The 27155-nt window shown below is 39.4% G+C and overlaps 1 protein-coding gene across 1 annotated transcript in view; it reads left to right on the top strand.

Moving 5' to 3' along the window:
- The first annotated feature begins 11379 nt into the window (after nt 1–11379).
- The window catches only part of WDR44 (WD repeat domain 44), a 96433-nt gene continuing 80657 nt past the window's right edge, over nt 11380–27155 (top strand). The window contains exon 1 of the mRNA XM_064278707.1: nt 11380–11881. Coding sequence (XP_064134777.1) covers nt 11805–11881 — 77 coding nt within the window. The 5' untranslated portion in view covers nt 11380–11804. The remainder of the gene's footprint in view (nt 11882–27155) is intronic.

Raw genomic sequence — 27155 nt, forward strand, 5'->3', positions numbered from 1 at the left:
TATTTTCAAAGACACTCTAAATCTGGTAACAACATGGTTCCACCACAATGGCCTCATCAACATAGTTCCACAGGTAGAACTTCTATACAGTCAGTTTTCCTTTTTGCCTAAAGAACCTCCTCCATGACAGTTTCACAAAGACTTAATCCACCTACCTAAATCCTTAATTTTCTGTGAAACAGAATTAACTTGAAATAATCTGGCAGAACAGACATCCAAAGAAATACCTCTCAGTATAGCGCATCTTAAAATGATGGTGATGGAAAGAAAGAGAGAGAGGGGAGAGTGGGGAGGGAGAGAGAGACTGAATATATGCTCTTGTAGGGATGGCTAAGATGGTGGGAAATTAAGAGTCAGTTTTTTAAGGATCACATGGAAACCCTGGTGGCTTAGTGGTCAAAACTTCAGCTGCTAACCAAAAGGCCGGCAGTTCGAATCCACAAGGCATTCCTTGGAAACCTTACGAGGCAGTTCTACTCTGATCTATAAGGTTGCTGAGTCAGAACCAACTTGACAGCAAATGGGTTTGGTTTGGTTTTTTGAAGGATCACATGGAGTCACCATGAGTCAGAAATGACTTGATGGCAACTTACAACAACAACAAGGATATGTCAGCACTAACCCAGAGGAAAAAGGAAGCTATGATACTGGCATTTACCTTGGGATATCTACTTGTGTCTAGTGACCCTAGAGAATAGTTGCAAGGGACAAGGGACAAAGGAGACAAATTCTAGGGTCCAAGCAAGATTAGAAGTTGAATCAGGCACACGCTATCCTCCTTCTCCTCTGCTTAAAGTCAGACTCCCAAAGGGTGAAACTCTTAATGGATAAATGGGGTGAGGGGCATCCACCACCCACAGGGATATATGTGCCTGTCTTGGTTTTGGCTCTGGGCAGGGTGGCAAAAAAAGGAGAAATTCCCTTGAGACTTCATAAACCTAAATCTGTACTCATGCAGGTCTGGGGTCAGTACCCACACTACTAGCATGATCAAAACACCTCACACCAGAAATTTAGCTTAAAGTGTTTCTGTATTGGTAGTATTCCCAGGTGACTAGCAGGAGCAAATGCAACTTTTCTTTGGAGAAATGCACTTTAAACCCAAGCTTCAAAGAATTTCCAAAGAGAAGGTTCCAATGAACATGTTCTCACCAATAAACATCACTACACACACAAGAAAAATATGAAAGACAGGTTAACAAACATGGAGAATATAATGAGAAGGACCAAAATACATCGAATGGGAGTTACAGAAAGAAATATTAAAAAGAATGGGAAACTCAGGGCAGGAACCATTCCCAGAGCCAACTCTTCAGACAGGGATTGGACTGGAATAGAGGATGAAAAACGATACTGGTGAAGAACGAGCTTCTTGGATCAAGTGGTCACATGAGACTCTGTTGGAATCTCCTGTCTGGAGGGTAGATGAGAGGGCAGAGGGGGCCAGAAGCTACCCAAATGGACACGAGGAGAGAGAGTGGAGGGAAGTACTGTGCTATCTCATCAGAGGGAGAGCAATTAGGAGTGTATAGCAAGGTGTATGCAAATTTTTGTATGAGAGACTGACCTGATTTGTAAACTTTCACTTAAAGCACAATTAAAAAAAAAAGAATGGGAAAGAGGTAATATCTAATAGGTAAGAGCTGAATATACTCCAAAATTAGTGAAATACATAATTCCTCAGATTCAGTCCGTATTTAGTTAGCATCCCCACTCTGTCTACTAAACTTACTAGGCTAATGCTAATCCTTAATTAGCTCACATGAGAATTCTGGCTTGACCACGTTCAGGGTACTCAGTAATGTCATTCTTAAAAGGTGCAAGGGACAATGAGTGCAGTTACTTCACTAAGCCTCACGGGTTGTTCCAGAATACTAAAACTGCGATTATGTATGGTTAATACAGACCTTTCCTTCAGAGTCTGAATTGTTATCTGGTAAGTGAGCTCGGTTAATTCTAACTCCTAGCTTGACCATTGGCCGGACTGATTATCTTCTGTAACTCCCAAAGGAAAAATAGAAATAAAGGATGCATTTTTTTGTGTGGTATACTCGGAAAGGCACATGTTTAAGGGCCAGGCTCACCTAAGTTCATATTCTGACTCTTTCCATTGTGCTCAAGGTCCCTACCTATAAAATGAAGAGAAGGTTCTGAGAATTGGATAATTAAAATAATATGTAAAGTGCCAGACAAATCATAAGTACAGAATAAATGGTTGTTCCTCTTCACCCCCATCCCTCTTCTTAGGTCATTGCTTTTAGACTTTTGCTCAAGACTGAGGCCAGATGCCTGGTTCTCTATTCCCGACAAAATGGTCATTTTGAGTATAAAAGTTTGTCAGAAAATTTGAAAAAACTAAAATTATATACACCATTTCATAGTTCCAAGGTGTATGTGGGCAAGCCAGGTCTAAGGGAATAGTTGTTAACCAACCAGAACAACCAGTCAATGTGATTCCAGTGGGAAAGGTTTTAAAGGTGGAAAGGATGACTGAAACAGGCAGAAAGATCCAACAGGATGATCTAAGTTTTGAGTCCAGAACTTAACACTATCAGGGAATGTAGGAAGGCTGTAGTGAAGGCAGATTGGAGAAGGCTAGTGTCTAGACAATTTGGCTTCAAAGATGAGAAACAGGCAAAAAGTCATAAATGAGAAGTAAGAGACATAGTTGTTCAAGGTCTGGCAATGACTATTGGGAGGCCCAATCCCACATCTGGGTCACATCTGTCAGATTCCAGGCACAGGGTACTGGAGCTCAAAGTCAGAACTCAAATCAAGAAATTAGACAACAGGGATAAGAAGCTAAACCCAGAAGGACTAGGCCATACCACTACTATCCCAATACTTAGCAAAATGCCTGGCACATAGTAACCCTTTAATAAACATGTGTTGAACAAACAAATGAATGATGGAGCAATCACAGTGAAACCATATGATTACTAGCAGGCCAGCAGTAAGATTAACATTAAAAAAAAGCCCAAGCTCTAAAAGGCAAGCATGTTCGCGCCATGAGAAAAGATGACAGAAGTAGGGAATCAGACAATCCCTAACATCACGTGGGCAGCACAATTGAGAACATTTTGCAAATGGGGTTGATTTAAGGGTGTAGTGTATGTGTTTGTATGTGTATGCATGTGGACACACATGCACACAGTCATACACATGCATGCATGTGTGTGTGAAGGTAGACACTTCTTTCATATTTTAAATGCATATTAGGTTTTTTTTCTGAACTTACTTTTTTCTCTTCTGTCACCATATTACATCTTAATGTTGACTCCTGTTTTACTTTTTCCCCAAGTGTACTCAAAAACTTTTCCATAAAGCAAACAGCACCTATTGATGTATTACATTTGTTTTATCACAACATGTGGTTCTTAACCAGGAGAGGGAGGATAGGGATATTTGCCCCTGTGTTAGTTTTCTATTGATATATAACAAATGATGATGAACTTACTAGCTTAAAACAATGCCCGTTTATTATCTCATAGTTCTATAGGTCAGAAGTCTGGACACAGCATGGCTAGGCTCTCTGCTCAGGGTCTCACAAAGTTTAAAATACAGGTGTTGACTGGACTATGTTCTCATCTGAAACTTGGGGTCCTCTTTCAAGATCATTCAGGTTGTTGGAAGAATTCAGTTCCCTGAAACCATAGGACTGAGGCCCCATTTCATTGCCGGTTGTGAGCAGGGAGCCTCTCTCAGCCCCTGGAAGCTGCCTACATTCTGCATCAAGCGGCCCCCATGAGCAGTTCACAACATGGATGTTTGCTTTCTTTCATGTTAGCCAGAGTGCAACTCTCCGACTTCCTCTCCCTTACCAGCCAGAGAAAACTCTTAGTTTTTGAAGGGCTCATTAGATTAGATCAGGCCTACCTGTATAATCTTCCTAGCTTAATATCAACTGATTAGGGACTTTAGTTACCTCTGCAAAATTCTTTCATAGCAGCACCTGAATTAGTGTTAGATTGAATAACTGGGAGAAGATGTGTGTACACCAGGGCTGGGAATCCTGGGAGCAATCTTAGAATTCTGCCTACCACAATTTCCATGGTTGAGATATACCCACTTAGACATAAAACACTGTTTTAAAAATGAGAGAAAAATAATCTACTGTAATATTAACCAATTGCTTTGATTTTTATTTGTTGTAATATTTTTATTTAGGACACGTCACTCATTAACATGGCTCATTTGTTACAAGTTAGTTAAACTATAGCAAACTCTAGAGAGAGAACAAAAAATTACATAATAAAATAAAAGTATGAACTTGGATATGTCACAAACTCTCAATATCTCAATTTTCATATGATCTTCACTACCATAAAGTGTTTAAGAGTTCAAACACTGGATTCAGATAGACTTAAGTTCAAATCCTGACTACTAAATACTAGCTGTGGAATTTTGGGCAAGTTCACTTAACTCTTCTAAATCTGTTTCCCCTATCTATAAAATGGGGATAATAGTAGTATCTTCCTCATATAGTCTATGGATTAAGTGAAATATTATATTTAAAGTACTTAATACAGTGCTTGGGACCTAGTAAGCCCTAATTTAAAGATAGCAATTGTTATTATTTTATTAGCATTAAATGAGATAAGTAAAATAAGTATGAAGAGCTATTATAATAAACATATTGTTACTAAATACACAGAAAGAATATCATGAAACAGGTACCCTATACATACGGTAGATATGCTTAGCATGTACACATGTAATACATTTATTTAATGTATTACCTTAATTTTGCAGTTGAAATTCCCACTTATCTCAGTCTCTGAACACATTTGGTGAAAACACATCAGGACTGATGTTGTTACTTGTCATCAAGTTGGCTCCTACTCATGGCGACCCCATGAACAACATAGCGAAATGTTGCCCAATCCTGCACCATTATCACAATCATTGGTCTGCTCGAGTCCATTGTTGTGGCCACTGTGTATTTTGACTGACTTCTAACCTAGGGGGCTCACTATATTGGAAAACATTTTGTTGTGACCCATAGGGTTCTCACTAATTTTTAGATGTATCTCCAGGCCTTTCTTCCTAGTCTGCCTTTGTCTGGAAGCTGTCCACAATGGGTGACCCTTCTGGTATTTGAAATACCGGTGGCATAGCTTCCACCATCATAGCAACATGCGAGCCACCACCATATGACAAACTGACAGATGGGTGGTAGACAGAGGACAGATCACCATCTTTAAACAGATGAAAGGTTTTGTACGGACTTAGAAGACAGAATTATAACCAGTACATAGAAATTACACAAATGTAGATTTGGGCTAAATACAATGAAGAACTTTGCTAACATTTGGATTTATCAAAAATGAATTAACTATCTAGAAAAGGCAAACGCATAGAGACAAAAGCAGATTAGTAATTACCAGGGGTGGGGGGGGGGGAGTATGGAGAATAGGGAGTTATTGCTTAATGGGTACTGAGTTTCTGTTTGGAGTGATGAAAAAGGGTTGGAAATGGATAGAGGTGATGGTTGCATTGTGAATGCAATCAATGTCACTGAATAATACACTTAAAATGGAATAAAACGGCAAATTTTATGTTTTATATATATATATATCACCACAATAACATTTTTAAAAAACATATAAAAAATGGAGTGGGTAAATAGTAAGCTTGGGGAAGTTTATGGAATGAATTCATGCATCAGATATGAGGTATGGACCAGTGAGCTTGAAAGTCCCTTCCAATTGTAAGATTCCATGAAATTCAGTTGTTGTTGTTCAATGTGTGTATGAGTGTCCCTGTGTGTGTTTACTCATGATGACTGATATTTCTAAATAAATGTTTGCCATTTGATTAAGCTTTGGCAATTAAAATACATACATAAAGATGCCATGGGAAGAGAAATAAAAGATGTTTCCTGTTTATGATCTGAGGTGATATTTTGAAGCATAAAGTTCATATGTCTTAGTTCATCTCCCTTTAGATAAGGCCATGTATACTACTTACTTATTTTGAAAAACAAAATTATGGCTGGTCCATATTATTAGAAGTGTACCTCTAACATTATACTTTGCTTCTAGAAGCTCCACATCAGTGCATCATTTCACAATTACTTTAAAATTCCCATTACTATTCTCTTTATGTCTCAGGCCTGCAGTCCAGAAAAGATGACTTTGAAATGTAGAAAATATGACTTTTTAACCAGTCGACTGATTACATTCCAAGATTCGCTCTGTAGGTAATTTTTCCAAGTTCATCTTCTCAGTGGCACTTATTAAAATGATCCGGAAGCAAAGTGGGATGCCTGCAATAGGCCCAGGTCTCACAGTCATGTATTGTGTTAGAAATAAATTTCAGGCTTTAAGTTTATATATATATCTACATTGTATATGCTTGGCTATATATTTTCTTTTAATATTTCCCCTTGTTTACAAAATAATCCACCACTCGTCTGTCAGTTTCTCATACTGTAGTGGCTTGCGTGTTGCTGTGATGCTGGAGGCTATGCCACCGGTATCTCAAGTACCGGCAGGTTCACCCCTAGTGCACAGGTTTCAATGGAGCTTCCAGATTAATAGAAACTAGGAAAAAGGACCTGGCAGTCTACTTCTGAAAAAAATTGGCCAGTGAAAACCTTATGAATAGCAGCAAAACACTGTCTGATATAGTGCCAGAAGATGAAACCCCTCAGGTTGGAATGCACTCAAAATACGACTGGGGAAGAGCTGCTTCCTCAAAGGAGAGTCAACCTTAATGATGTGGATGGAGTCAAGCTTTTGGGACCTTCATTTACTGATGTGGCATGACTTAAAATGAGAAGAAACAGCTGCAAACATCCATTAATAATGAGAATGTGGAATGTATGAAGTATGAATCTAAGAAAATTAGAAATTGTCAAAAATGAAATGGAACACATAAACATTGATATCCTAGGCATTAGTGAGCTGAAATGGACCAGTACTGGCCATTAAGAATTGGACAATCATATGGTCTACTATTTCGGGAATGACAAATTGAAGAGGAATGGCATCACATTCATCATCAGAAAGAACATTTCGAGATCTATCCTGAAGTACAATGCTGTCAGGGATAGGATAGTATCCATAGGCCTACAAGGAAGTCTAGTTAATACGACTGTTATTCAAATACATGCAAAAGCTGGACAATGAATAAGAAAGACCAAAGAATTGATGCCTTTGAATTATGGTGTTGATGAAGAATACTGGATATACCATGGACTGTCAGACAAATGAACAAATCTGTCTTGGAGGAAGTACAGTCAGAATGCTCCTTAGAAGCGAGGATAGCGAGACTTTACCTCATGTAGTTTGGGCATGTTATCAGGAGGGACCAGTCCCTGGAGAAGGACATCATGTTTGGTAAGGTAGGGGGTCAGCAAAAGAGCGGAAGACCCATGACGAGATAGGCTGACATGGTGGCTGCAACAATGGGCTCAAGCATAATGACTATTTTGAGGATGGCACAGGACTGGGTGATGTTTTGTTCTGTTGTACATAGGGTCACTATGAGTCGAAACTGACTTGATGGCACCTAGCAACAATAGTAATAACTAACTGAAATTGTCTGCAGCATCTTCCCTGGCTACAAGATGGAAGCTGTCTGAGTAGGAAAATTGAAGCCAAAGCATGAAAAAAAGCAGAGATAAGCAAAGATGAGAGATGGACCAAAGGAGTACTGACATCACTTGGGCTCTGGACACAACCATGCCTGAAGCTACTGCTTCTGGACTACAGTCAATTCTGCTATAAGGCAACACATGCAATCCTAAGAATTCCTGTATTACATAAAACTGGGCAAAAAAAAAAAAAATGGCTTAGACAGAAAATGGAGTTGGGAAAGAACATTCAAAAACTTATCAGTTCATATGACCTCGCAATTCCAATTCTAGGTATATACCCAAAAGATTTGAAAGCATCAACGCAAACAGAAACCTGTACGCCAATGTTCACTGCAGTACTATTCACAATAGCCAAAAGGTGGCAACAACCTACCTGTCCATCAACAAATAAGTGAATAAACCAAATGTGACATACACATACAATGGTTTATTACTCGGCCATTAAGAGAAATGAAGTTCTGATACATGCTACAACATGGATGAACCCTGAGAACATTATGCTGAGTGAAATAAGTCAGTCACGGAAGGACAAATATTGTATGATCCCATGTATATGAAATAGACAAATGTATAGAGACCAAAGCTTAGTGGTTAACATGGGTGGGAGGGAGCGGGGAAAGGGAGTCATGGCTTAGGGGACACTGAGTTTCTGTTAATGGTGGTAGAATAATTTGGAAAAAGATAGTGGTAATGGATGTACAACATGATGTACTATCAATGTAACTATATTATACACATAAAACTTGTTGACTTTGCAAACATCAGATATATTTTTATCACAGTAAAAAAATGAAGGAAAAAAAACCTTTGTCAGTGACACATGAAAAAAATGAACCTAATAAAAATGGTAGCACAATTTTACACATTAACCAGATGAGCCAGTTGCCATGCAGTCAATTCTGACATACCCCCATGTGTGTCAGAGTAGAACTGGCTCTATAGGGTTTTCAATGGCTAATTTTTCAGAAGCAGATTGCCAGGCATTTCTTCCAAGGTACCTCTCTCAAAGCTCCAAACTTTCAGTTAGCAGTTGAGTACGTTAACCATTTGTACCACCCAGGGACTCCTTACAAATGTTAAATGGTTAAGAAATACATAGATTCTACAATAAAGATGGCACTTTACTTTGAAAAAGACCTGAAGTTTGCCTGTGGAAGTGGGTGTTAGAAGGGTTATAACTTGTTACTGTGAAGAAGCCCTGTTTGCACAGTGGCTAAGCACTTGGCTGCCAACCAAAAGGTCTGAGGTTCGAACCCACTAGTCACTCCACAGGAGAAGGATGTGGCAGTCTGCTTCCTTAAAGATTACAGCCTTGGAAACCCTATGGGGCAGTTCTACTCTGTCCTATAGGGTCTTAAGAGTCAGAATTAACTCGAAGGCAACGAGTTTTGGGTTAGTGGAAGGAGGGTTATCTGAAATTAGATGAAAGATTGTTAACAAAAGATGTGGATAGGTCTAATACATAACACACACGGTGAAGTGAGGCAGCTGGTAGATGCTTGAGGCAAGTGTCTGTACGTGCGTGTGTGTGCATTTTTTTGTATTCTGATGAAGTTTGGTTCGGTTGGATGCAATTTTCTGATTTCACCTAGTGTTTCCTACTGACAAAACCACGCTTAAGCAAACACAAAATTCATGTTATGCTCAAATTGTTCTCTGATACCAATCACAGTGGAACGAACAAGTGTTATAGCACAGCTGACTGTATTTGATCATTCAAGCCAATAATTTCCTTTTTTAAGATAATTCCAGTTAGCTTTCTTCCAGAGTCTTGAACAGTAGCGCACAGCTACATAATAGTCCATTACACAACATGTCCAGAGTAAAAGGCCTGATAGTATATATTCTAAGTTTTGCAGGCCATACAGTCCCTGTCTCAACTACTCAACTCTGCTGTAAAAGTAGCCATATATAATACTGAAACAAATAGTCTATGCAATGACAATAACAACCAAAAAAAAAAGTAGATATATATGCATATATGTGTATAGGAAGGCATGTGTGATTATAAGGGTGTGGGTATACAGGGGCATCTGTAGGCATGTGTATATACATGTTTATGTGTGCTGCATACATATTTATATACAGTAAATCACATACGGGGCACTACCTAAGTTTTTAACATTTTTAAAAATCCAATTTTTATCTAAAACAAAAAACCCAGTGCCGTCGAATTTTTATCTAGCCTATTTTATTAAGCAGGTTATCACAAAAACAGAATACTTTTCAAGTTACAGGAGTTTGTACAGATTCAAATTGAGTCCTGTAACTGCCATATTGCTACAGTCTATTTTATCTCTGTAAGTCAATAATTCAGAACTTGAGTTTACTAGTTAACACATAGGCTTTTCCCCCAGTTCATTATGTTACATGGGTGTCACAAAACAGCATTTATAAATATTTTTCTATCAATCCACAAAACCAACAGCAATCAAATACAATCTATAATTAAATGCCAACCCATGTCCCTGGCCCCACTCATCTTTTCTGCCGCCATTTTGAGTAACAGCTGAGGCTGCGCAAATCGCTCAAAGTGGCTGACAGCCGTGATGTCAGTGGGAGAAATAATTGTGCTTCACGATCATAAGGAAAGTTAATGTAATCATTTTGAAAGTCAATGCCCCGTTTAAGAAAGAACATCTTGGTCTTTTAAAAAGTACCTTTTTATTTTCATCACTGGACATTGGTCAGTGGAGGAGCAGAATTAAGTTAACTGGGTGTTAGCCTTGCAACTGTTTTCTGCTCAGTACATTAGTTACCATTTGACTGACCCACATCTTGGGCGTATGTAAAAATTTCTCTCACATTAAGTGTGGGCAGCGACAGATATTTGTAGAAAAAAAAGTAACTGGAGGCCTTATACTGGCCAAACCCGTAGCCGTCGAGTCAATTCCGACTCATAGCGACCCTACAGGACAGGGTAGAAATGCCCCATACGGTTCCCAAGGAGTGCCTGGTGGATTCGAACCGCTAACCTTTTGGTCAGCAGCCATAGCTCTCAACCACTATGCTACCAGGGTTTCCTATACTGGCCCAGCTCCAGCAATAAACTCATCCTAACTCCGTGGAACGGGCACACTCCTCGCGTGTCTCTCATGAATCTTATCCTCTGGCCGGCAGGACTGTATCTAGGGCTCTCAGTTAGAGATCTTGTAGTAGATACCACCAAAACTCGTTGCCGTCGAGTCCGTTCCGACTCATAGAGACCCTATAGGACAGAGCAGAACTGCCCCATAGAGTTCCCAAGAAGCGCCTGGCGGATTCAAACTGCCGACTTAACCACTACACCACCAGGGTTTCCAGCGAGATATTCACGTAACGCAAGAGGTGGTGGCCCTGCCTACGCCCCAAGGTGGGATCTTCCGGGCTTGAATTAAGACAATGTAAATGCAAACCAAAAAGGCCACGACAACATTTCCTCATATATAAGAGAAATTTTAAAAACAGACTCAAAATCATCCCTCTTGAAATGCCTCCCTTTGGAACTGCTGAGTAAGTACGTAAAACAACTCCGCAAAGCCCTACCAACATCGGTGCACACGCCCTCAGAACCCGGGCACCACGTTGCTCCTGCGCAAGTTCTAGACTCCTCCCTTATTGAGGCTCACCACCTCCCTTCCGGGCTACTTCCGGCCCCTCCGAACGCCCTCAACGCGCTTGGGCCGTTTTGATAGGCTTCTGGGGCAAAAGTAATCCGAGCGTTGCCTCTCAGAACTGCCCCCGCCTCCTCTTCGCCACGCCCACGCCTTACCGTCCACCTCCCGAAATCTCGCGATGGTAGGTGCGCGTCGGTGTTTTGCGGACAACCAGCTCTCCCAGCTGCTGTAATTGCGGCTGCGGGAGAAATTGGAGCTGCTGTCGCCGGCGCGCCCGCCCTCCCCCACGGAGAAGAGCCACCGCCTCTTCTTTCGTTCTGCTTGTACACCTAGCGCCAGGAGCGGCGGCGGCGGCGGCAGCAGTAGTCCCCGGACCACCGCCGCCTCCTCAGGCGGACGCTCTCCGGGTCATTCCCGCAGCCCGGCAGCTGAGGGCGGCCCTCTGTCCCTAACCGACTCTTCACTCCAGATTTTCTGCTCCCTTCTCATCCTTGCCCGGGACCCACCTCCCCAGTCTCGCCGGGGTGGAGGACGGCAAGGAGGAGACGAGAGTCACCCTCTCTTCAGGCGGCGCCGGCCCCCTCACCCGCGGGTGTGTCCTATAAATGGCGTCGGAGAGCGACACCGAGGAATTCTACGATGCCCCTGAAGATGTGCACCTAGGGGGCGGCTACCCCTTAACGTAAGTGATTGGAGTTACGGCTCAGAAGCCGAGCATCCCCGTTTCCTGGCTGCTTCTGTGCCTCATATCTCTCTCAGGTCCCGCTGCTTCCCACAATCACACTCCGGCACTTCAGACCTCAGACGTGGGGCTCCTTAGGGAGGGTGATGCAGGGGAGGGGGGAGTTACCCACCTGAGTAACCGCGCCCTCCCTCCTCTCCCTGATGAACGGCCCCAGGGGCTCACTCGGAGCCCTTTTCTTGGCTTGCCCTGCTTTTTGCGAGGTGAGACAGCTGACGTGCTTGAGAGCCAGCGATTTGTATTTGCAGGGTTTGGGGTTTACCTTTCAAACGTCCGTTTTGGCCTCGGAGACCATAGATTAAAGGGGCAGTAGCAGGAGTAATTGCGCTTCACATTTTTTTTTTCCTTCCTTTTACGGCTGACTTACCTATTCGTTTCAGAGGTAGCTGTAACTCTCCCCTATTTGCTGTCCTCTTTTCCTTGCAGAGGAAGAAAAGGAGTGGAGGAAAGGTTGGGTATTTACTTAGTAAAGTCCTCCAGCTGATGTACTCTAGATCAGCAGTGTGTTATTAAAATAGTACCTTACCGTGAGGCAAAGGAAATCGAAGACAAGGTCCTTATCGTTAGGAAGAATGCGGTCTATATGGGTAGCCGGAAAATGTACACAACCGACTACAGACAAACAAACAAGTGCTGAGTAATCTGGTGGTTGGGAGGAGAGCCACAGCTTTGTGCTCTTTATCTAATTCTGCAAGATGTTTTAGTTTACTTTTGATTAACATGAGAGACCCTGAGTAGGAAGTACAGTAGTTGGAATGCTTCGCTTGACTAGGATTTCTGGTAACCCACTCTTTCACTTTTCAAAGTTGAAATAATGTTGAAAGCGATTTCGCTGAACTTTTATATGGACTTGTGTGGTACTAGAGGCAATGAAATATATTTTCATGCTGTAAGAGCTTGAGAATTGGAAAAATTTGTATTTTAATGTAAGGCACTAATATGGTTCCAGGAGTTCACCTGCCTTCAATTCTCCTGCTTCCTTGCGGAAGAAAAGACCCTGTTTGATGCAAATAAAGTTGTCCCTACATTCTAGAAGTAGGTTCTAAAATCTAATGTATGTGACATAATCTAGACCAAGAAAAATTATCAAAGCGGTCATAAATGTGCATTGGTAGATTACAGATGTGTGTGTAGCCACCAACCTTCATATTATGTTGGATTTTTGGGTGATTTTGAGATCACTTTCGCCACCCTTGAGATGACACTGAATCTCCTTCAGGTTCAACATCAGACAAGTTCATGGCGAGATGGTAGAGGATAGAAAATACATTTGGTTTCAGTGTTGCTGCCTTCAAATTAAATTTTGTTTTTGTGGTTTCCAAAACTCTCAAAAGTAATGAACTGTTAATTCAGGTTAAATGATTGACTTTTGTGTGTATGTATGTGAGATGGAGGGAGAGGAGGAAACAACAGTTTACTTGTTGTAATCAGTTTAGAGCAACATAGATATTGTTCCTTTACGTTGAGTAAAATAAGTTTAATTTTGAATGACAATTACATCCGGAGCTGTGTGAATTGCCTAGTCCAGTGCCTGGCACAAAGAGAGTACTCCAACATTCCTTTCTCCTTCCTTTCTTGGAATTAGCAAATTTATTAACTTCACACAGTGCTTACTTTGTAAGTATCCAGAACTTGGAGCTATTTAATTTATCTAAACTGGATGAGTCATTTTGATAGAATTGATAGTCACTTCTTCCCCAGTGGGATAATACAAGTTCTCAAGGACTTGGATCCTTTGATGCTGGGTGAAAAGTAAAGTGTGTTGGGACCCGGCTTTCTAATTTTAATTCTAACCTGCCCAAATACTGAGTATGTTGAGCTCTACGGATAAAAACTACAGTGTCAGTTTGTGGATTTCACGGCTTCATGTTGTCTTCCCCAAAAACCCCAGTGCGGTCGAGTCGATTCCGACTCATAGTGATCCTATAGGACAGTAGAACTGCCCCATAGAGTTTCTGAGGGAATTTAGAAGACAATTAAGCTCATCTAGGGAATTGCATGTGAAAAGAATTAGCAGTGCTGGGAAGAAAGAAAAAGGTTGGCTTCATTTACATTTTCCTACATCCCTTTCCTCTGGTTTTGTTATTTGCATAAGGTATGGTAGTTTTTTGTTTTTTTTTTTTATGGTAAGGAGACTTGCCTGGGCAACTAAGAACCACCTGGAAATGCAGTGAGAAATGTTGATTTAGTGGAAACAGATGGTGTCACCAGATATGTGGTCATCAGAAATACCTCCCATCCCTTGGTATGAACTGGATTGTCACATTATACAAACTCCAAGAGGTTAATAGACTGAATTTGGGCACTTTAAGAAATGTTGCTTGCTATTGTGTGTTCAGGAATACAAAGACCATTTCACCAAATCTCACTAAACCGAGTAGGCAGTTGAGAGTTATTTCATGTTTTATTAACCAGCAGAATCTAAATACACAATCCATTTCTTAAAATTGATTTGTTTCTTGCATTTCTGCTCCAATGGTGTCTTCTGCTTTGGTATTCTACTTTTTTAAAGCAAATTTAATAAGTTAAAAATTAGCCTAATTTTTTGGTAGAAAGGTTTTCAATTCCAGTACAGCGTGGTTTTCCTCAGTAGTAGATCGTCTCCACTTTCCCAGCTTTGCAGTATATACCACATTTATAATGTTTTATTTTGTTTGATCTCTAAACTTCGAGTTTCCTTATTTTTATTTTTTCATATGGGGAACCTTAGGCTCAGAGAGGTTGAATGAGTTGTCCTAGAAGACACAGCTTGTAAGTGGCAGAGCTGGGATTTGAAACCATCTCTTCAGACTCCTAGTTCAGTATTTTGTCCTATTTTTTTTTTTTTTTTTTACATCATAGCTACCCAACACGAGGGGAGGGGTAGGGGGAAGGAGGGGTCCTTCCCCAAGATATTCTGGAGTAAAATGCTTTAGTACCATCCTGCAGAGTTGAACTTATTTATTTAAAACCAGCAGCTAGAACTTTTTAGTTCTCTTGGCTGGAAATCCCCTCTTTTTCTTTCAGCAATTATGTATTTTTGTGTTATTAGATAGGAGTTTTACAAGATCATAGCTTGTTAACACTAGAAGGGACGTGAGGGATAAACCCCTTCATAGCAAATGATGTGAAAAACTCAAGCCCAGAGAGGGGAAATGACTTGGCCAAGGTGCCACAACAAATAAATGGCAGAGCCAGGACTAGAACCCAGATCAGTTTCATAATCAGATGTTTTCTGTTAAGGTGCTATCTTTTGATAGTGCGGGAAGGGGAGGAGGAAGAACTGTGGTATAGTAGAAAAGAGGCCTGGACTGTGAGTCATTTCATTTCCTTCTCTTTAAATTGAAAGATTACACTCTGAGAGCCCTTCCAACTCTGTTGAATTGAGGTTTAAGAATATGCTTTTATTGATAAGCTTTAAGTTCTTGAGAAATCTTGCCAGCATTTTATTTTACCTTTTAATTTAACAAACTTAATGACTTTTGATACATGGTCAAGAGCCATAGATTTGAAATTATGGTAAGTATTTATTGAGTAAATGATGTATGAGATAAATGCCCCTGCTAATTAGTATGGGTTATATATACACATCCAACTCGTAGCGACCCTATAGGACAGAGTAGAACTGCTCCATAGAGTTTCCAAGGAGCGCCTGGTGGATTCGAATTGCTGACCTTTTTAACCACTGCGCCACCAGGGTTTCCTAAGTTTATATACCCTTTAATGGAATCTTGGTTTTAAGCTAAAGCAAATCCAATCAAAACCAGTTATATATACCCAGTGCCGTCGAGTCGATTCCTACATTATATGTGTATGTATATGAGTCGGAATCGACTCGACGGCCCTGGGTTTTTGTTTTTTTTTTTTTAATATATGTAGGGTCGCTATGAGTCATAGTCCACTTGACAGCAGTGGGTTTGGTTTTTTTTTTTTTTAATGCATGCACAAATAAATGTGACATTTTATGTATTTTTTTTTTTTTAGTGTCAGCCAAATGTTTTTTGAGGCCTTGAAAAAAGGATAGAATCATAATTTTTTTAGAGTTGGAAGGGATGAGAGATCGTTTAGCCTAGCCCTTCCAATTCTCTGATAGAGAAACCTACCCTCAGAGAGGGGAAGTGACACATTGCTGATTGGTGGCAGATTCGAAACTAGAACCCAAGTCTTCTGATTCCTCATTTATAATATGTTGCTATGTCTGTGGATAGAGGGGAAGTATTAGTTGATATTCCCGATATAAGTTCCTGGCACTTCCCTGTTTTCTGGGCTCCTAAGATGGTCTACTCCTATCTAATGTGTTTGTTTCTTCATACCTTGCAATCAGAGGACGTTGGCTGTTAAAGGACCCTAACTTTTGCCCTTTAGTTTTCCCCAAGTCATGATGGAAAAAAGTGGCAGGATAGTTGATGTAGGAACAGTGGGTAATCTTATGTTGTTGTTATGCTGTGCTACACTATGTTAATTTTAGAACTTGAGTAGTGTCAACCGCCACCTACCACGTTTAGATTGGAGTGATAGCAAAAGTATGTGTCTTGATTTTTTTTTATCTTTTTTTTGTGCTTTAGTTGAAAGTTAACAGCTCAAGTTAATTTCTCCTTCAAAAATTTATACACATATCGTTATGTGACAGTTGCAATCCCTATAATGTGACACCACACTCCCCCTTTCCACTCCAGGTTTCTTGTGTCCATTCAACCAGTTCCTGTCCGTTCCTGCCTTCTCATCCTGCCTCCGGACAGGAACGGCCCGTTTGGTCTCCTGTGCACACTCTTTATGAGCATTATTTTATGTTTTATAGGTCAGCCTAATCTTTGTCTGAAGAGTGGACTTCAGGAGTGGTTTTAGTTCTGGGTTAACAGAGCATCCAGGGGCCATGGCTTCAGGGGTTTCTCCAGTCTCAGTCAGACAATAAAGTCTGGCCTCTTTATGTGAATTCGAGTTCTGGTCCACATTTTTCTCCCACTCCATCTGGGATGCTCTGTTGTGTTCCCTGTCAGGGCAGTCATGGATGGTAGCTGGGTACCATCTAGTTCTTCTGGTCTCAGGCTGAAGGAGTCTCTGGGTAATGTGGATCTTTTGTCCCTTGGGCAAATATTTTCCTTGTATCTTTGGTATTCTTCATTCTCCTTTGCTCTAAGTGGGTTGGGATCAATAGATGCATCTTAGATGGTTGCTCACAGCTTTTAAGTCCCCAGATGCCACTCACCAAAGTGGGGTACATGACTTTTTCTTAATAAACTCTGTTATGCCAATTGCCCTTCTTAGCTGTTGCTTTCTCCCAGTTGTGCTGACTTCCCCTGTATTGTGTGTTGTCCTTCTCTTCACCTAAGATGATTCTTGTCTACTATCTAGTTAGTGAATTCCCCTTTCCCTTCCTCCCCACCCTTGTAACCATCAAGTATGTTTTCTTCCGTGTTTAAACCTTTTCTTGAGTTCTTATAGTGGTCTCATACAATATTTGTCCTTTTGTGACTAATTTCACTCAGCATAATGCCTTCCAGATTGATCCATGTTGTGTGATGTTTCGCGGATTCATCATTGTTCTTTACCATTGCATAGTATTCCATTGTGTATGTACCATAATTTGTTTCCAAATTCGTCTGTTGATGGGCACCTGGGTTGTTTCCATCTCTCTGCTATTGTGAACAGCGCTGCCGTGAACATGGGTGTGCCTATATCTATTTGTGTGAGGGCTCTTATTTCTCTAGGATATATTCCAAGGAGTGGGATTGCTGGATCGTATGGGACTTCTATTTCTGGCTTTTTAAGGAAGCACCAAATTGTTTTCCATAGTGGTTGTACCATTTTACATTCCCACTACCAGTGCATAAGTGTTCTAATCTCTCTTCAACCTCTCTAACATTTATTATTTTATGGTTTTTGGATTAGTGCCAGCCTTGTTGGGGCGAGACGGTATCTCATTGTAGTTTTGATTTGCATTTCTCTAGTGGCTAATGATCGTGAGCATTTCCTCATGTATGTGTTAGCTGCCTGAATGTCTTCTTTGGTGAAGTGTCTATTCATATCCTTTGTCCATTTTTTTAATTGGGTTGTCTTTTTGTTGTAGAGGTGTTGGATTTTCCTTTGGGTTTTAGAGATTAGACCCTTATCAGGAATGTTGTAGCCAAAAATATTCTCCCAGTCTATAGGTTCTCTTTTTACTTTTTTGGTGAAGTCTTTTGATGAGCCATAAGTGTTTGATTTTTAGGAGCTCCCAGTTATTTAGTTTCTCTTTTGGTGTTTGTGCATTGTTAGTTATGGTTTGGATTCTGTTTATGCGATGTATTAGGACTCCTAGCATTGTCACTATTTTTTCTTCCATGATCTTTATCGGTTTAGATTTTATATTTAGGCCGTTGATCCATTTTGAGTTCGTTTTTGTACATAGTGTGAGTTATGGGTCTTGTTTCATTTTTCTGCAGATGGATATCCAGTTATGCCAGCACCATTTGTTGAAGAGACTGTCTTTTCCCCATTTAACTGACTTTGGGCCTTTGTCAAATATCAGCTGTTCATAGGCGGAATGAACTTATGTCTGGATTTTCAATTCTGTTCCATTGGTCTGTGTATCTGTTGTTGTATCAGTACCAGTCTGTTTTGACTACTGTGGCGGTATAATTTCTTAACTCCAGTAGTGTGAGGCCTCTCACTTTGTTCTTCTTCAGTAATGCCTATCTTACCCGAGGTATGCATCTTGATTTTAAGTCATGGATAGCTACTGAAATCAAACTGTCCTAAAGAATTGTTTTAGTCTAAAAAACAAAAAGTTGCATAGCTGCTTTTGTTGAAAACTCAGTTTCTCACTTAGGTATCAGAAACATTTCTCTCTGATTTGAAAATTAATACAAGTTTTTATTTTAAACATGTGTGATAAGGATTACTTTAGGAAAGGTTCCTTAAAAATGGCTTTTGTTCATGGGTTGGCATTTAATCATAGGTTGTATTTGATTGCTATTGTTTTTGCAGATTGATAGAAAAATACTTACAAATGCTGTTTTATCACACCCGTGTAATGTATTGAACTGAGGGGAAAAAAACCCTAAGTATTAACTAGTAAATTCAAGTTCTGAATTGTTTACTTATGGAGAAAAAATAGATTGTAGCAGTGTGGCAGTTTGGGGACTCAATTTTAATCTGTACAAACTCCTGTAAATTGAAAACTCTTCTGTTTTTGTGATAACCTACTCAACAGGGTAGATAAAATTTGATTTTTAAAAACATTAAAATCCTAGGTAGTTTCCACATATCGAAGTTCAGTGATGATCTTATCGAATAGGAAATAATTTTTAATTGTTGGTATTTGAGACTTATTGCATAGCCTTTACACAGCAATTCATGTGTTCTCTTCAGTTCATTCTTATGCCTTTGACAAAGTCAGGTGAATTTGCCAGGCAAGCCCCACGAAGAGACTGTTTCCTTCTCATATTCTGCCCACAATTCTCGTGGATACTTTCTAGGGTAGTAGCGGAGGTGGTGTCAGGGAGTAGGAGGATGAGGTCACGGAGGTGGTGATGGAGGTTAGAGGAGGCAACCCAAGCAACAGGTATAGAGACCAAGTTATAAGGCTTCTTTCCTGGGCCTGGATAACTAAGACAAGACAAATCATACCATTCAGTGTTGTTTTAGATGCACACATACATTATGAATTAAATAACTCCTTCAGTAAGAGATTAATAACCTTTAAGAAATACCACAAACAAAATTTAAAGTAATTAAAATTGTTAGTACTTTATGCTGCCCTGTTAACTTGAAATGATAATTAACTTATATTTCTGTTTTCCACCCAGAGCTTAACTAATTTCTTCAGAATTTCACAAGGTATTTGAAAGTCTGTTCACTTCCAGCTGCTGTGTTATCCTGCTAACCAGTTAAACCTTTAATTAGGTGCTTCTTTACTCTTCACAGTATAACTTTGTTCTCTGGTTTCAAACTGAGCATTCTTTGTGTCAGTCTATCATCTCATGATTCAAAATTGAGGAAAAAACCCATAAGACATAATGTGGGCCCCATACCTGATGGCAACCCCAGTGTTTTTCCACAGTCGGTGTACAAATTTATCTTGGTTACTATAGCAACCAGCCCATCAGTTATTCTTCTAGCTCATTTGCCTTCCTGCAGATAACTAGGATTACCATATAATCAGGTTCTGCTAAAGCTCTTCAGGTTTTAGCATTTTATTACCAGCTGCAGATGTCTGCCAGTTTACAATTTGGCATTCATCAGGGTCAGTGTCTTTAAGTTCACTAAACCTTTTTGTCTCCAAACATTTTAAACATATACAATTTTTAAAAAAGTTTAAGCAGCAATTTCCTCACACTGATTTCCTCAGTTTCAATGTTTTTGTCTTGAAGTTTGAATGCATTGCATCACCAGCATCTAATGGTTATCTCTTTGTAATATCAACTAGAATAAATTTCAGGATCAAGGGTGACCATTTAAGAAATATATTCGCAGATGTGATTTTAGACTCAGTATCATCCTGAGCCACCACTTGCCCGTCAAATTGTCACTCTGTGGTGGCTTGCATGTTGCTGTGATGCTGGAAGCTATACCATTGATATTTCAAATACTTGCAGGGCCACCCATGAAGGACAGGTTTCAGCAGAGCTTCCAGACTAAGACAGGTTAGGAAGAGGGACCTGGCAATCTACTTCTGAAAAAATTGGCCAGTGAAAACCTTATGGATAGCATCAGAACATTGTCTGATATGGTGCCAGAAGAGGAGCCCCTCCAGTTAGAAGACACTCAAAATACAACTGGGGAAGAGCTGCCTCCTTACAGTAGAGTCAACCTTAATGACGTGGATGGAGTCAAACTTTTGGGATTTGCTGATGTGGCGTGACTCAAAATGAGAAGAAACAGCTGCAAACATCCATTAATAATCAGAATGTGAAATGTACGAAATATGAATCAAGAAAAACTGGAAGTTGTCAAAAACGAAATGGCACACTTCAAGATGGATATCCTAGGAATTAGTGAGCTGAAATGGACTGGTATTGGCCATTTTGAATCCAACAATCGTATGGTCTACTATTACCAGGAATGACAAATTAAAGAGGAACAGGGTGAAGTTACAAAGTTGTCAGTGATATGATAATAGCCATATGCCTACAAGGAAGACCAGTTTATATGACTATTATTCAAATTTATGCACCAATCGCTAATACCAAAGATGAAGAAACTGAAGATTTTAACCAACTTCTGCAGTCTGAAATTGACCAAAAATGCAGTCAAGATGCATTGATAATTACTGGTGATCGGAATTTGAAAGTACTTGGAAAATGTGGCTTTGGTGATAAACATGATGCCAGAGATCACATGATATATTTTACAAGACCAACAACTTATTCATTCCAAATACCTTTTCTCAACAACGTAAACAAGGACTATACATGTGGACTTCATCAGATGAAATACACAAGAATCAGATCGACTACATCTGTGGAAACAGATGATGGAAAAACTCAATATCATCAGTCAGAACAAGGCCTGGGGGCCAACTGCAGAACAGACCATCAATTGCTCATGTGCAAGTTGAAGCTGAATAAAATTAAAACAAGTCCACAATAGCCAAAGTATGACCTTGAGTATATTCCACCTGAATGTAGAGACCATCTCAAGAAGAGATTTGATGCATTGAGCACTGATGACCAAAGACCAAAAGAGTTGTGACGTGACATTGGGGGCATCATACATGAAGAAAAGCAAAAGGTCATTAAAAATACTTAAAAAAAAAAAAGGATGCTGGAAGAGACTTTGAAACTTGCTCTTGAACATAGGATAGCTAAAGCAAATGGAAGAAATGATAAAGTAAAACAGCTAACAGAAGATTTCAAGGGGTTGTTTCAAAAGACAAAGTATTATACTGAAATGTACAAAGACCTGGAGTTAGAAAACCAAAAGGGAAGAACACGTTTGGCATTTCTCAAGATGAAAGAACTAAAGAAAAAATTCAGGCCCCAAGTTGCAATATTGAAGGATTCTATGGGCAAAAAATTGAACAATGCAGAAAGCATCAAAAGAAGATAGGAGGAGTACAAAGATTCACTATACCAAAAAGAATTGGTCAACATTCAGCTATTTCAGGAGGTAGCATATGATCAATAATTGATGATACTGAAGGAAGAAGTCCAAGTTGCACTGAAGGAAGGCCTTGGCAAAAAACAAGTCTTCAGGTGACAGAAAACCAATTGAGATATTTTAGCAAATGGATGCAATGCTGGAAGTGCAACTTGTCTATGCCAAGAAATTTGGAAGATGGCTACCTGGTCAACCGACCAGAAGAGATCCGTATTCATGCCCATTTCAAGTAAAGGTATTCCAACAGTATGCAGAAATTATCAAACAATATTACTAATGTCACATGCCTGTAAAATTATGCAGAAGATAATTCAAAAGCAGTTGCAGCCGTACATCAACAAAGAACTGCCAGAAATTCAAGCTGATTCAGAAGAGGACATGGCACAAGGGATATCACTGCTGATGTCAGACGTATTTTGGCTGAAAGCAGAGAATACACGAAAGAGGTTTACCTATGTTTTATTGAGTATGCAAAGACATTTGACTGTGTGGATCATAATAAATTATGGATAACATTAAGAAGAATGAGAATTCCAGAACACTTGATTGTGCTCATGAGAAACCTGTATGTACATAGACCAATAAACAGTCATTCCAGCAGAACAAGGGGATGTCGTGTGGTTTAAAATCAGAAAAAAGTTTGTGTCACCATACTTACTCAGTGTGTATGCTGAGCAAATAATTCGAGAAGCTGGACCGAAGACTTATTAACAACCTGCGATACACAGATGACACAACCTTGCCTGCTGAAAGTGAAGAGGACTTGAAGCACTTACTGATGCAATTAAAGTTATAGCCTTCAGTATAGATTACACCTCAGCATTAAAAAGACAAAAATCCTCACAACTGGACAAACAAGCAGCATCAGGGATAAATGAAGAAAATATCGAAGTTGTCAAGGATTTCATTTTACTTGGATCCACAATCAATGCCCATGAAAGCAGCAGTCAGGAAATCGAAGGACACATTGCAAAACTTGAAAATGTTTAAAGGCAGAGATGTTTTAAAGACTAAGGTACACCTGACCCAAGCCATGGCATTTTCAATTGCCTCATACGCATGCTAAAGCTGAACAATGAATAAGGAAGATTCAAGAAGAATTGATCCCTTTGAATTATGGCATTGGAGAAGAATATTGAATATCCTGGACTGCTAGAAGAATGAACAAATCTGTCTTGGAAGAAGTACAGCCAAAAAGAATGCTCCTTAGAAATGAGGATGGTGAGACTTTGTCTCAGGTACTTTGGACATGTTATCAGGAGGGACCAGTCCCTGGAAAGGACATCATGCTTGGTAAAGTAGAGGGTCAGCAAAAAAGGGAAAAACCCTCAATGAGATGGATTGAGTTGGTACAACCATGGACTCAGACATAGCAAAATTTGAGGATTTCACAGGACAGGACATTGTTTTGTTCTTTTTTACATAGGGTCACTATAAGTCGGAACTAACTCGACATTACCTAACAACAGCAATAATCATCATGAACTAGCCGAAGTGACTTAAAAGCATCTTGATTCATCAACAACTATCAAAAGTAATTAATCTGGCTTTTAACAAAAATGATTTCTGTAGGTTGTAAAAATAATGTTTGGCTTTAGGTTACTGTGGAAACCCCCGTGGTGTAGTGGTTAAGTGCTACAACTGTTTAACCAAGAGGTCAGCAGTTCAAATACTCCAGGTCTCCTTGGAAACTCTGTGGGGCAGTTCTGCACTGCCCAATAGGGTCGCTATGAGTCGGAATTGACCTGATTGACTTGACAGCAGTGGGTTTGGTTTTTTTTTTTTGGGTTTTAGGTTACTGCATTTTTACGCAAATAAACACGTGCCTTCTATATTTGCCAACCGCACCCTACCCCTCTGAGGTATTTTTCTAAACACACTACTGATTTCTCACAGCAACATGTGAAATAAATTGGCATAGTGGCTCTTATGAACCTTACGGGGGCGCAGTTGGCAAACAAAGATAGAAGGTGTGCATTATTTGCCTAAAAACACAATAATTCGTTTTAATTTGACAAAACTGTCTAGACATTAAATACAAAAGGTTTCTTTGTAACCGTTGAATAAATGGGAAAAGAAAAGACTGCGTATTGTATGAGCCATTACTATATGTCTTTAATAGTTACTTGACAAATACATTTATTATGTTTTAAAAACCTCAGAATTCATATAACTAAAATATTTTTAAATTTAAAAATGTAAATTGCTTGTTTTGCCAAAAATAAGGATATTGAAGAATTATTCAGAATATATAAACTGCTTCTGTTAGTATTTGGTTTTGGTGCTCATGCTGGTTAATGTTGCATAGCGTAGTGATACCTCCTAAATATCCATGATTAATCTCTCAGATTATCTGAATTGGAGATGGTTAATCTGTCAATGACTGCACCAGTATTGGTATCATTTTTATATGTAACAATAGCATAGATCATTTAGTTTTTGAAACCAAAGTAGAATTCTTCTCTTAAAACATTGTGCGTGTTTTTCAAAAAGTACCCCTGTGATTTAGAAATAATGCTTATCTTCCCATGTTAAACTGAAATGGCAGGTGGCTTGAATGTTTTTCTCAACCCCAGTGCCACCCCTTTCGTCCCCAGCTTTCTCTTTCCTAGTTTATCCTATATGGTTACTATAGAGATCCCTAGCCTAAGGACAATGATGGAAGAAGTATAAAGGGTGGGAACTTCCTGAAGGAGTAAGGGAAAGATTGATTAAATTGGATATAGAGACTACCTTCGTGAGTGGTGTTGGTAAATCGAAGGTGGGAGGTGGATCACCCATGTTAGTGGAAGATAGGTGAGCAGAATGGATTTACTGAAATAGCTTGATAAAGCTGGTAACTTTGTGAGTGAAAGTGAGTAGATTTGTAAGTATTTTGCAATTGGTATTTCATGTTTATTGGATTGTCCCTAGGGGTAAGGTTAATGACTGAGCTCAAGCTCCTTTCCTCTAAATGAACTTACTATCCCTATTATGTTTCAGGATCATATCTCTTGGTTGTTGACTTTTAACCGTTATTCTGCAGCATAGACAGATGTTCACGGTTTATGTGTAGCAATCACAAAAGGTTGAGGTGGGGACAGAGTAGCATGCTCTCTGGTATTCTACTTCTCACAGTTCTACTTTTGAACTTCCGGGTTCTCTCAAATCTCCCCATCTCCCTAAACCTCCCTTCTCCCCGCACACACACCAGTTCCTATAAGGGTGAAGAAGGAAAGAGGAAAAGAAGGGGCAAGGACAGTGGTTTGGGTTTATGGGACCTTTGTAATTTGGGAATATCCTGTACTTGGAAATATTAAATGTTAACGGTGAAGCTTTGGGAGGTGTTGCCAGCTATCCTGTAATCATATCAATTCCTTGTTACCAACTTTTTTGAGGGATGAGTGAGTTCACAGTATTAGAGTCACAGTAAGTATTATAGGCCTATATGTTGTTACACGAAAGGATGATAATGCCATACTGTCAGCTAAAGTTGACTTTTAGTTTTCAGCCTGCTTTCACTCAGGTTACCTCTTCTAATTATCCTGAAGGTCTGTGAGACAGACAGGACAATTTTTGTGAGATAGGTAGGACAGTTATTACCCTAATTTTGCAAATAAGAAGACTTTGGCAGCTTAGAGAGGGTAAGGGACTTGTGACACACCCTGTAAGAGGTAAAAAAAACTAGATGAATGGCAATTTAAAACATTGGGCTCCTCCCTATTTTTCTAAACTATAAACATTCTGTGATGTATTTTAAACATGAATGATGAGGATGACTCTCCTACCATTTGAGTGTGTATAATTTACTCCTTTAAACAATTTTAAAAAAACAACAAAACTATTTTTATGCTCTTCTTTTTATGCTTTGGTGTAATTGATTATGGAATGGTAGCCAGGTCAGAAAGTGACGCTGCTACTTAAAGAGCTAGAATCCCGGACACTGCTAACTGCATTTCAAAGGGTATGTTCTTTGTTTCTAAGAGAAAACCCCTCAGGATGTGAGCCACACTGATGTGGCCTCTTTGCCTCATCAAAAAGTCTCTGTCCTGGATTTTTTTTTTTTCTGTAATTGTTTTGTAGATTGTTGTCATTTCTTTAGTTAGACCACAGTACGGTGTTGTGTGGTTGTTTTGTTTGTTTTAGAATAACTCCGATTCATGTTTTTGGCCACAAGCCACTAACTGAAAACAGTCTTTTTTTTTTTTTCTTTCCTCAAACCTGTTTTGTAATAGTCACAGTGAGTGCATGTGGTAGTTATTAACATTTTTCACCTAATCAGACATCTTATGGCTATCAAATTAGTGGGAAAAATACATTCCTGATAGGTAATTAGAAATATTACATTATCAGTAATTACTGTTTAAGATGTAAATAAAATTGAATACTCTTAAAATAATAAATAATCAGGGTGTTAAACTTGGTCTATAGAATGTTCTGTGTATTGCTAGGTAACTTGCTAGATTTTTCTAGAGCATTTATCAATCCTTAATACTTGTTTCATTAAAAAAATATAGAAATAGAAATTCAAATACATAAAATATAGAAATATAATTTGTAACATAGAGTGCTTAATGTTAAATCTTACTGAAATATGTTCTTTTCTGTTATTCTTGATATTGAGGAAGAACATGAATCATTAAAAGCTACCAATTACACCAAAACCTCAGTTCAGTCGTCAGTTCACAACTTACTTCCCCACTGAACTTTTTATCAGAGATAAAAACAGTAAAGGAAAGAAAAGAAAAAACTTTTTTTATGTTTACTTGATAAACATTTATTGAGTGCCTACTGTGGGAGTTATTGCTGTGTGCTATAGATTCCGACTCATAGCGACCCTATGTCACAGAGTAGAACTGCCCCATAGGGTTTCCTAGGCTGTGATGTTTACAGGGGTAGATCACCAGGTCCTTTCTCACACCGGCTGGTGGGTTTGTACCACCGACCTTTCAGTTAGCAGCCGAGTGCTTAACCATTGAGCCACCAGGGCTTCTTCAGTACAAAAAAAATTGAATAAATAAAAACGGCTTGGTTTACAAAAGCAAGGAAGTTTCCTGAATAAACTGAATGCTTCGAAGACCAGCGTAGTAGGGATGGGGCTTTGGGGACCATGGTTTCAGGGGACATCTAAGTCAATTGGCATAATAAAATCTATTAAGAAAACATTCTGCATCCC

The sequence above is a fragment of the Loxodonta africana genome, chromosome X (genome assembly GCF_030014295.1).
Source record: "Loxodonta africana isolate mLoxAfr1 chromosome X, mLoxAfr1.hap2, whole genome shotgun sequence".
Classification (NCBI taxonomy): Eukaryota; Metazoa; Chordata; class Mammalia; order Proboscidea; family Elephantidae; genus Loxodonta; species Loxodonta africana.